This window comes from Zonotrichia leucophrys, chromosome 3, assembly GCF_028769735.1.
Source record: "Zonotrichia leucophrys gambelii isolate GWCS_2022_RI chromosome 3, RI_Zleu_2.0, whole genome shotgun sequence".
NCBI lineage: Eukaryota > Metazoa > Chordata > Aves > Passeriformes > Passerellidae > Zonotrichia > Zonotrichia leucophrys.
Genome location: NC_088172.1, coordinates 107,539,693 through 107,551,871, shown reverse-complemented (window position 1 = coordinate 107,551,871; position 12,179 = coordinate 107,539,693). Strand labels below are relative to the sequence as shown.

Here is a 12,179-nt window from a genome sequence, read left to right as displayed (position 1 = left end):
ATGCTGCACTAGATGTAGGGAATTAGATGGATCTTCCTGGGCTTTTTTTGTATAATCAACTGTGGCTTTCAGGTTAAAGCTTGAAGTGCAAGAGCAGCAGCAGTGAAAAAGGGGATGTATGGCTCTTTCTGTTTTTTCAAGGCCTTTCACAGGGCAGATGTGTCCAGCACAGCTGCTTTTAAACACCTTTGGCCCTGAGCTGCTGGTGACAGAAATGATCAGTTCACAGTGGTTTTGCTGTGCTCTTACTGGACATATTTCATGTTTCACCTGCTGTGATGGGTGGACCTTGTGCAGCTGTCACATTCCCACCCAGCTGCTCCTACACTCTCACCTACAGTTGGAGCCGGCGTGGAAAATAAGATGGAAATACTCATGGACTGAGATAGGGACAGGGAGGTCAATCACCAGGGAATGTCATCAACAGAAGAGTCTTGAGGAGAACAAAATCAAATTATTTATTGACTATGGGAAATATTGTAGGCTGATAAGAAACAAAGAGAAAATATGAACCTGTTACCTTCCACCCTGCCCTTCTTCCTCGGATCAGTTTGACGTCTCTTTCCGAGGTTCTCTACATCTTTCCACTACATCAGGGATGGGGAATGGGGGTTGCAGTCAGTTCATACCAAGTTGTCTCCTCCACTCTGTCCTTGCACTCTTCCCCTGCTCTAGCAATGGTCCCTCCATTGGGCTGCAGTCCTTCACCATGAGCTGATTCCAGCGTGGCCTCTGAAGGGACTGCCATCCCTCAGGATACACCCAGCCCACCGATTGTGCTGTGGGGTTCTCCTGGGGCTGCAGGTGCCTCTCCTTTCCACCACAGACCTCCATGGGCTGCAGGGCACACTTGCCTCACCATGGTGCTTTTCACAGGCCGCAGGGGAATTCTTTCTCCAGCACATGGAGCAACCTATCCCCTCCCTTCCTTGGCCCTGTTCTTCAGGAATGTTTCTCACACCATTCCTCGGTCCTCACTGCTGAGATATGTTCCATCCATAACTGGACTTCAATGAGCAGAAGGCCCCAGGTGTTTCAGGATGCCAATCCTAGAAAACAAAATGAAATCTCCTCAGGGAAGGTGTCATGAACTTGTTATGGAAATATAAATTCAAATCCTAATCATTCTTAGCCCCAGAAGGCAGAGTGAGACGGTATCAAGTGGCTTTAATTATTTGTTTGCTTGTTTCTGGGCAGTTGCTGTTTAAGGAGAGTTGGGTAGTGTGGTGAGGCAGCCTGCTAGAATCAGTGGTTGAGAGGTTGCTCTGGCCTAAATGGTTGTATCTCTCAGTTCAGAAGCAGGGAGGAAGCTTTTTGCAGGTGAGATGAGCAATGCACACCTGGCACTGGGTGTGAGGTAAAACGACCCTCTGAGCGTGAGCTGGTAAAAGAAATGACCAGTTCAGGTTCTGCTCTGTTCATGCTGGTGTGAAGGAAACTTTCCTGTCTCACCACCCAGGAGGCCTCTGGCAGTCACGCCCCAGCACCAGAGACTGTCACTGCAGGCACCAAAACCCCTTCACCATGGGCAGCTGCCCCTCTCCACTCCCTGCACACACCACGCTCACAGCCAGACCAGGTTTCCTCACCAGCTTGGCACTGGCTTTCCCATAGTGGAGTCTCAGGCCTCTGGATCTTTCAAGCACTTTAGTCATGGCACAGTAGCACAGAGGCAGCTCAAGCTGGGTGCCTCTGAGGAGGTAAGCCAAACAACTGGATCCCTGGGATTTTGTGTCCTTCCTGTCTGTGCACATGATGACTGGGGTGTCCTGAGTGTCCAGTCATCAGGCGGGTGCCACAGGTCCCTGTGCCCTTTGCTGTGCAAGGCCTGGCACCATGCTTGGGACTCCCAGCACTTCCCCACAGCCTGCAGCTCCCTCCCATTGCAAATGCTCCCTGAGCTGTCTGCACTGAATGTGTTCCTCCCCACTGCAACTATTTCACATTTCACTCTCTTTGGAAGGTGTCCTCGGGCAGCTCTCAGAGCCCCACTCAGTCACTCCTTGATTCTCACTTTGGAATTAGACAGGAGTGGCAAAAAAGATGGAACTGCTCATGAGTCAAGATGAAGAGAGGGGAATCACTCCCCAATTATTCTCACAGACAAAACAGACTTGAGACAGGGAAAATCAGTTTAATTTATTGCCTATTGAAAACAGAGTAGGATGATGTAGAACATGCACACAACTACAATATTTGCTCTTCACGCCCCCAATATTCTCAGACTTGATTTCACACATTCAGGGATCATCTAGCACCTCCTCTCTTAAGGAGCCCAAGAGAACAGGGAATGTTCTTGTCAGTTCATAAAACGTTGTCTCCTTCATTTTTCTCCTGCTCCAGCATGGCTGCCTCCCATGGCCTGCAGTCCTTCAGGACTTCCCTTTACCCAGAGGAGCCACAATGGTCGCTGATGAGAAGAGCTGTTTCCAGTGTTGGGACCATTGGAGTGCTTGGAATTGGCTTTTCCCAGCATGGGACAGCCTTGACCTCACCTGGTTGAGACCCCACAGGCCCCCAGCTGCAGCTCCTGGCCCAGGCACCCTGTACATCTGCCTGTGGGTCACTGTGAGATGAAGCTGTGGCTTCATTCCACGCTGCACCTTGCACAAACCCCACCTTCCTGGGCCTATAAGGGAGCCAGAGTGCACTGGGAAAAGGCAACCTCATCTCCAGGTCAGAGCAGGCCAGGAGAGCAGTCCCACAGAGCAGGCAATCCTGTCCTTGCAGGCAGTGGGGCACAGAGGACACGCAGGGCTGGAGTGGGAAGGGGGCTCTGCAGCCCCTGAGCTCCCCGGGGCCGTTCCTGCCTCGCACTTTGTGGCTCAGTGACCACCTCTGGGGAGTGTCAGGGCTCAGCGTGTTCACACTGAGCTATCAGCCACTGCCAGGCACTCATACAGCCCATAATATGTGCCACAGCACAGGGCCACAGCAGAAGGAAAGGTAAACCAAACTAGAGAGAAACCTCTTCATTGCAGCCATTTCATTCTGTGAATACCAAAATATTTGTGGCTGCTTGGCAGGATTGTTATTCCATTTTTACAGCCAGTTTGTGTTCCAGTGTTGCACATTTTTCTGTTCCATTTAGAGTGTAGAAATTTGGCAGAAAATAAAGCCTTTGCTGGACCTCAGACATGAAAGGGTCTTGGTGCAGCTCAGTTTCATTTGTGATTCTGTCAAATTCAACGTGTAATTCTTGTCATGTTCAATAAGAACTTTCAGAGTCACAGAATCACAACTCATGCATTTTATTGAAGAAATACAAATTGGGCATTGCCACTAATAAATACACTCTAGCTGGAATAGCTCTAAATATATTTAGGAAAAAAGAAGCCAATAAGGAAGAGCAATGGGTAATTCACTAAGCTCAACTTCACAACCAGGCAGGCCTATGAACAGAATTTCACCGGGGTACAATCTGAAACAGTTGGTAGAGCAAATCATAACCAAGAGGTGTTCCCCGCTTTCGGGAGGAGAGCAAAGGAATCCTGTTGTCCTGTTTGCACAGTGGGGTTATATTCCCATCCTCTGCCAGGCAGGATTTGGAATGCCAAATTGATCCTTTTGGGAGAAATGCAGGTGAGGCTGCAGTCAAAATACCTCCTTGCTGCCATGGGGTGAGCAGCCAGCTGCTGTGGAGATGAGGGATAGCCAGGGTTGTGATTGCAAAGGCTGTGAGTCTTGGGCAGGGTCTGAACACTCAATTAGCATCACTCCCTCTTCCACTGGGCCCAGGCAGAGGTAAAGGGGCTCTGCCTGATGATCCATCACCCCACCAGCAGACTCTCATGCCCACATTAATCCCTTCACCACACAGGGGCTTAAGAATTTTGCCTACCATCAGGACTAAATGACTTCGTTATTAAAAAATATATATCACAAAGACTTAGCTAAATCTAAATATGATAATAATGTATTTAGGTGAAAATATTTAAGATCGAAAGATACAAATAAGTTTTCTTAACTTGAATGTTGAAGAGTGGACATCAGTATCATCTACTCTGCCTGGACAGTTGCATCAGATTGTAATTTGCTTGTTTACTATAGTAAAAGATCAACATTTTGCATGGTCTCTAGCTGTTATCACAGTTCCTACTTAATGAAAAATTCACACTTCACACAGAACATAATCTTCAGCAGTGCCTCTTCCAGCTTGGGATTACTGAAAATCAGAATAAGGGAATGAACACCTGGAAATGCACACAGGTACATGTATATAAGGAGTGTCATGATATTTTCTTTCTTTGTGCCATAAATTATTCTCAAGACCAAACATACAAAGTTGATGCTGTACATCACTAAGAAGGAGAGGACAGATTTCATGGCTCTGATGTGGGCATCCATGCTGAGGTCCTTCATGGAGCTTGTCTGCATCGTGCACTTGTGTCTCCAGAGGGAAAAGAGAAGGAAAACGGCAGAAAAGATGACCACCAGGAATGAGGCAGCAAATAAAACACCAGAGAGTAACAAAGGAGAGAAAAGATGTTTATCCTTTCTGATAGTTACTTCCCAAAAATTTTCTTGGCTGGTGGAAGTGTCATTGCTCCTTTTGCGTGTTTCAGCCCGATCAGAAAGGATGATGCTGATAGCCAAGGCTACAATCTCTGACCCCAACAAGAGCCAGGGCACCATCCTGTCAACATTTACTTTCAGGTACATGAAGAAGCTGTTCCTGAAATTGGCAATTTTTATGCAGTAGAAACCACAGAGGCAGGCTGAGACCCACAAGTTGGAATAATTAAAAAAGGTTCCCAAAGATCTAACTAGTAGACTTATGGTTTGAACAAGAAGGATATGGGGATAAAACATTGAAAGGAAGCGATATATCCATGTGAAGAACAAAGAGGAAATCCTGGAGCATCCCAGCAGCAGCAAGATCTTCTCATTAGAGTTCAGGGTTTTCTTTTTGACCCAGGCAATGCAAAGCACACAAACAAGGAAGGCATTTATCCACATGCCCAACACCACCTCGAGGGTGATGATGGCCAGAGTGGTGGCCCCGTATGCAGTGACATTGGATTGCTGTGGAGGGAGAGAATCTTCCATGGTGCGAGCTGGGGAGCAGAGCTGTGCTGGCCAAGGGGGCTGTGGCAGCAGAGCCTGAGGCAGGTCAGTGGCTGCTCTTGGTGGAGTGTCAGGGATGGCAAGAGGAGCTTTATAGAGCTGCTGCTGCTGCTGCTGCTGCTGCTGCTGGGGGGATTTTGGTGCCGCTGCTGTGGGCACAGGGCAGGTGCAGGGATGTAAATGTGCTGGGTATCCCCTTACCCGGGGCCACTCTTGACTATTTGAATGTTGGTTTGGGGGGGCTGTGCAGGGTGTCACAAAGAGCGGAGATGTTTTTCTGTGGTGGAGAGTGTTTTGATTTTGATACTGATCCATGTTTGATCAGTGTCAGGCTTCAGGATCTGGGTTCTTCTGTCCCTATTTTGCCTATGATCATCATGCAGAGCCCTGGCTGTGCTCAGCAGGTCAGGGGACTCATTGTCCTTTTCAGTCTGGGAGTCTGGGTGCTGCAACATTGAGTCCAGATTCTGGAGAAGTGGAGTTTATTTTGATGCTTCACAGGCATTGAAATCCATGTTGGTTTTTCCAATACCTTGGCCTTAAGAGTTAGTAATGGGAGACAGAATGGGTCAGTTGATGTGAGACACAGAAAATGGAACTGAATTTTTTTACAAGTTCAATTCAGAGCATATGACATCAAATGGTAAAAATCAGTCAAGTCCCTGTGCCAGGATTCCCATCTCATCTGCTTGGGAAAGTGAAGGCTTTCAAAGATGGCACCATGCTGAGTTTCCCCACACTGAAGCGCCCTAAAGCTTCCTAATCAATTTAGACCATGAAAGCTGAGAGGCTTTTCCCAGCCAAACTGCGTTAAGCTCTGTGGGGCATGGACTGCCCGTGCCCTTTGGGGTAGTACAGGACCTGTCCCATTTGGCCTTGCACATCAGGACCACAGCAACCAAGGAGATGTCATATGATGCTGTGGTGGAGGCAGGAAAAATGAAAGCCCAAGCAAGGGCTCTATGGCTACAGGAAATGAACCCTGAGCATTTTCTCTCTTCCAAATGATGATAGCCATCTTTTCTGTGGGATAGAACAACCAGCAGGATGTTACATGAATTATCAATCCTAATTGCATTGATTGGCCACCATACAGACTTGGAATGTGACCCAGAGCAGTTTTCCATTCTGTTCCAGCACTGGGCAGCCTTTCCCATTCAGTTCTGGCACCTCTCATTTGTCAGCTTCTCCAGGCTGGGCACATCCTGCATCTGTCCCCATGGGCTGTGCAGGGTGGCTGTGCTGATGGACACCCTGACCCCTGCAGTGCCAGCTGAGTTGAGCTGGTGCACAGGACAGACAGGGATTCTGTGCTGGCTGTCACATTCTCAGGGGTTTCATGGGGAAATGGAAGAATGGATCTGCAGTGTTGTTTTCTGGGACTTTGTGTGGTGTTTTTTGTGGTAACATGTGCAAAGTGCTGGATTTTGCCTGCTGAGTGTTGTGGCATGTGAGGTTGGGAATGATGCTGCACTGCATGTAGGGAATTGGATGGATCTTCCAGGGTTTTTCTGTGAAACTGGAAAGGAGTGTCAGATAAAAGCAGGAACTGCATGAGGAACAGCTAGGGAAAAAGGGATTTGTGGCTCTTTCTGTTTTTTGAAGTCCTTTCACATGGGAGATGTTTCCAGCAGAGATGCTTACAATCTGCCTCTGGACCTGAGCTGCTGGTAGAAGCCAACAAATCAGGTTCTGTTTTGTATTTGCTCGCACTATTTCATGTTTCACCTGATGTGAAGGGTTGTCCTCAGGGAGAAGCCAGAACTCCACTGAGCTCTTCCTTCTCTCTCACCCACAGGAAGGGCAGGGGTGAAAAACACGATGGGGAATACTCAGGGTTCGAAATAATGGCAGGGAGATCACTTACCAGTTACTGTCATGGCCACAATTCATTTGACACCAGGAAAATGAACTTAATTTACTTTAAAAAAAGAAAATAGAGCATGATAATGAGGAAGAAATGGAAAACTTGATCTCACTCCCCCGACACCCTTTCATCTGAGTTTCAACTTCCCTCCTTCATCCCCAGAACCTACACTTCCTCCCTAACAACAGCAGAGGCGCAAGTCGAATAGGGGCTGCAGTCAGCTCTTAACAAGTTGTCTTCTCCACTCCTGACTCCTCAAGCTGTTTCCCTGATTGAGAGCAAAGCCTGTGGTCTGCATGTTTCACTGAGCCAGAGTGCATTGGGAAAAGCCAACCTCATCTCCAGGTCAGAGCAGGCCAGGAGAGCAGTCCCACAGAGCAGGCAATCCTGTCCTTGCAGGCAGTGGGGCACAGAGGACACGCAGGGCTGGAGTGGGAATGGGGCTCTGCAGCCCCTGAGCTCCCCGGGGCCGTTCCTGCCTCGCTCTTTGTGGCTCAGTGATCACCTCTGGGGAGTGTCAGGGCTCAGCGTGTTCACACTGAGCTATCAGCCACTGCCAGGCACTCATACAGCCCATAATATGTGCCACAGCACAGGGCCACAGCAGAAGGAAAGGTAAACCAAACTAGAGAGAAACCTCTTCATTGCAGCCATTTCATTCTGTGAATACCAAAATATTTGTGGCTGCTTGACAGGATTGTTATTCCATTTTCACAGCCAGTTTATGTTCCAGTGTTGCACATTTTTCTGTTCCATTTAGAGTGTAGAAATTTGGCAGAAAATAAGGCCCTTGCTGGACCTCAGACATGAAAGGGCCTGGATGCAGCTCAGTTTCATTTGTGATTCTACCAAATTCAACGTGTAATTCTTGTCATGTTCAATAAGAACTTTCAGAGTCACAGAATCACAACTCATGCATTTTATTGAAGAAATACAAATTGGGAATTGCCACTAATAAATACACTCTAGCTGGAATAGCTCTAAATATATTTAGGAAAATGGAAGCAAATAAGGAAGAGCAATGGGTAATTCATTAAGCTCAACTTCACCACCAGGTAGGTCTATGAACAGAATTTCACCGGGGTACAATCTGACAGAGTCAAAAGAGCAAATCATAACCGAGAGCTGTTCCCTGCTTTGGGGAGGAGAGCAAAGCAATCCTACTATCCTGTCTGCACAGTGGGGTCATATTCCCATCCTCTACCAGGCAGGATTTGAAATGCCAAATCGATCCTTTTGGGAGAAATGCAGGTGAGGCTGCAGTCAAAATACCTCCTTGCTGCCATGGTGAATGGGGGTGAGCAGCCAGCTGCTGTGGAGATGAGGGATAGCCAGGGTTGTGATTGCAAAGGCTGTGAGTCTTGGGCAGGGTCTGAACACTCAATTAGCATCACTCCCTCTTCCACTGGGCCCACGCAGAGGTAAAGGGACTCTGCCTGATGATCCATCACCCCACCAGCAGACTCTCATGCCCACATTAATCCCTTCACCACACAGGGGCTTAGGCATCATTCCTACCATCAGGATTAAATTACTTTGTTAATAACAAAAATATATCTCAAAGATTTAACTAAGTCTAGAAATGATTATAATGTATTCAGCTCATAATAATTTAGCTCAAAAGATATGAATCAACTCTTTAACTTAGATGTTGAAGAGTGAACATCAGTATCATCTACCCTCCCTGGAGAGTTTGTTCAGAAATTATATTACTTATTTCTTACATTAAAAGATCAACATTTTACATGGGCTCCAGCTTTGATTACTGATCCTACTTGATGAAAAACTCCCACTTCACACAGGAGAGAATCTCCAGCAGTGCCTTTTCCAACTTGGGATTACTGAATGAACACCTGGAAAAGGGAATGAACACCTGGAAAAGCACACAGATATATGGATATAAGAAGTGTCATGATATTTTCTTTCGTCATGGCATAAATTATTGTCAAGACCAAACATACAAAATTGATGCTGTACATAACTAAGAAGGAGAGGACAGATTTCATGGCTCTGATGTGGGCATCCATGCTGAGGTCCTTCATGGAGCTTGTCTGCATCGTGCGCTTGTGTCTCCAGCGGGAAAAGAGAAGGAAAACAGCAGAAAAACTGACTGCCATGAATGAGGCAGCATATCCAAAGCCAGCGAGAAAAAAAGAGGAGTAACAATGTTTATCCATTGTGATTCCTTCTTCCCAAAAATTTTCTTGGCTGTTGGAAGTGAGGTTGCTACTCTGCGCAGTTTCCATGAGGTCATAGATAACAATACCCATAGCCAAGGCTACAATCTCTGAGCCCAACAAGAGCCAGGGCACCATCCTGTCAACCTTTACTTTCAGGTAGATGAAGAAACTGTTCCTGAAATTGGCAATTTTTATGCAGTAGAAACCACAGAGACAAGCTGAGACCCACAAGTTGGAATAATTAAAAAATGTTTGAAAAATTGCAAGTAATAGAAGTATAGTGTGAGCATAAAGATATTTGGGATATATTTTTGAAAGGAATTGTGATACCCATGAGGAGCACAAATAGGAAATCCTGGAGCATCCCAGCAGCAGCAAGATCTTCTCATTAGAGTTCAGGGTTTTCTTTTGGACCCAGGCAATGCAAAGCACACAAACGATGAAAGCATTTATGCACATGCCAGCAAATGCCTCCAGGGTGATGATGGCCACAGTTGAGGCCCCGTGTGCAGTGACATTGGATTTCTGTGGAGGGAGAGAAGCTTCCATGGTGCGAGCTGGGGAGCAGAGCTGTGCTGGCCAAGGGGGCTGTGGCAGCAGAGCCTGAGGCAGGTCAGTGGCTGCTCTTGGTGGAGTGTCAGGGATGGCAAGAGGAGCTTTATAGAGCTGCTGCTGCTGCTGGGGGGATTTTGGTGCCGCTGCTGTGGGCACAGGGCAGGTGCAGGGATGTAAATGTGCTGGGTATCCCCTTACCTGGGGCCACTCTTGACTATTTGAATGTTGCTTTGCGGGAAGGGGGAGGGGGGGCTGTGCTGGGTGACACAAATAGCGGAGATGTTTTTCTGCGGTGGAGAGTGTTTTGATTGTGGTACCGATCCCTGTTTGATTAGTGTCAGGCTTCAGGAACTGGGTTCTTCTGTCCCTTTTTCACCAATGATGATCATTCAGAGTGAAGTTTGCACCGAGCAAAGCACATCCAGGGCAGTGAGATGAGTAATTAAATCTGGGAATCATATTCTGGAAAACATTCATATTGATCTGCTCTACCCTTTGTGTCTTTTCTCTTTCTACTAGTCTTACCTGAGTACAGGCCAACGGAATCTGTAGATATTTTCTACATAAAGTAGTTCAGGGCATAATCTTTGCTGCCATCTGATTTTAGACACTATTTTAAGTTTTGAATTATACAGAACTAAAAATAAATAGTACATTCCTTTTTAAATCGAATGTATCTGTCCTGTTTTACTGGCCCTGAGCTCCAAGATGACAACATTTCAGATTACATTATAACACGCAATAAAATTTTCCAGTGGTACCTGAACAATGCCCTGAATGTGCAAAAGCCTGCTTCTTTGTCTCAGCATTATCAGTTTATCTAATAAAATATTATCTTTATGTGACCTTTACCAAAATTACTCCAGTCAGGGAATTTTGCTAACCATCTTCCGCTCTTTCGTTCAGGAAGATATGTTTATATATGCTTCTATTTTAATGTACACTTATTATTTTTTTCTGTCTAGAATTACAGGTATATATAATAGCTTTACAGCAGAGCAACTGTTTTCCTCTGCTGTGTATTTCAGATCTAAATGCTGGATTTGTGAACCTGTAGGTATTTGACAAGTTCAGTCTTGTGTTGATTTCAAGCCCTTCAAAAGTAATTAGACTTACCTAAAAATTGGGAAGATTCATGGGTAATTTTTTTTATTAACGATGTGCTTGGTCCCAGTTTGATATGACAGTTTTTCCAGCTCAGGAGACATTTGTTTTTGTAGGACAATTGCAGTACATTCCTGTGTCTGAGTTTTTCTGTGTTACAGTGGAGTTCAAACCAATGCAAGCAGATTAAGAAAAGGTATTATCTGCATTTAGTGACACCAGGTAGTGCCTGTGTCTAGGAATGCAGGGTGGATCTGCCCTTGGGTGTGGGAATACTGATGCACAGCAATTTTGGGCACTTCATACAATGTGGAGTAAGAGACCAAAAGGCACCTGCCGTACTTCCCAGAGTGGAAGAGCAGCAGCTTTTCCCATCACCAAGTTTTTCCCAGAACTGCAGCCAATGGAATAATGTGCCTCTACTGCCCTCCAGAGAGGACAAATGCAACTGGTGCTGAAGTCCCTCTGCTGTGGAGACAGGCTGAGACCTGGGGCTGTTCAGCCTGGAGAAGAGAGAGCTCCAGGGAGACCTTAGATCCTAGCACAGTGCCTAAAAGGCATCCAAGAGACCCCCTATATACATATATCTAGGAAAGCAAACATATGTTCTCAGAATGACTTATCTTTAGACACCTGCTTTAGGTTCTTGAGTTATTTCAAAGTTAAGGGTACTGAAAACCAAGTGTTTCTCAGACAGCTCTGCTTTTGCTTCCTTTCTCACATCCACTTCCAAACACGTGGAAATATGGCCTTGGTGCTGTGTTTTGACTCTCTTTGCTTGCCCGTGAAAACAGCCTTGACATGCTGTATCTTGAGACATGCTTATTTTGCTAGTAGCATGTCCTGTTCAGCTTAGGTGTCAGCAACAATCCTTCCTAAAAGAAAGTGTTAAAGAACATTCATTTATGTTAGGTGAAGGATTAGTGCTCTGGGGCTCTTCTTCTCTAAACAAGAAAAGATCTCTGTACTTTTTCCTCTGCAATGTTATCTCTTATGAATGGATTCCTACTTTGATTTGTTTAGAGAAAAGTATGTTGCTTAGCTTAAAGGGCTGACTTCTTTCTAGCACAGGCCCATTTCCTACTCAAAACTGACTTACTCGAGCTCTCTGCCTTGTGCTGTGGCTAGGGATTTCATGGCACAAGCCCTTTTCTACCTGATTGCTGAACATAGCAGTGAACATCCTCACATCCATGCTATGTAATTCCGGATGTGAAATGGAGGAGCAGGGTTCCATGCCGAAGCTAAAGGCACTCCAGGGATTTTGGTGCCGCTGCTGTGGGCACAGGGTAGGTGCAGAGATGTAAATGTGCTGGGTATCCCCTTACCTGGGGCCACTCTTGACTATTTGAATGTTGGTCTGGGGGGGCTGTGCTGGGTGTCACAAAGAGTGGAGATGTTTTTCT

At 46.3% G+C, this 12,179-nt stretch overlaps 2 protein-coding genes across 2 annotated transcripts; both read right to left on the bottom strand.

Annotated features, from left to right (window-relative positions):
- Positions 1-4,095: 4,095 nt before the first annotated feature.
- Positions 4,096-5,049, bottom strand: LOC135445072 (taste receptor type 2 member 9-like). Its single transcript, XM_064707102.1, has one exon. It carries the CDS (start codon positions 5,047-5,049, stop codon positions 4,096-4,098), a length of 954 nt encoding a protein of 317 aa, XP_064563172.1.
- Positions 5,050-8,772: 3,723 nt separating this feature from the next.
- LOC135445071 (taste receptor type 2 member 7-like) lies at positions 8,773-9,663 on the bottom strand. Its single transcript, XM_064707101.1, has one exon. The coding sequence runs from the start codon at positions 9,661-9,663 to the stop codon at positions 8,773-8,775; it is 891 nt and encodes a 296-aa protein (XP_064563171.1).
- Positions 9,664-12,179: the final 2,516 nt, after the last annotated feature.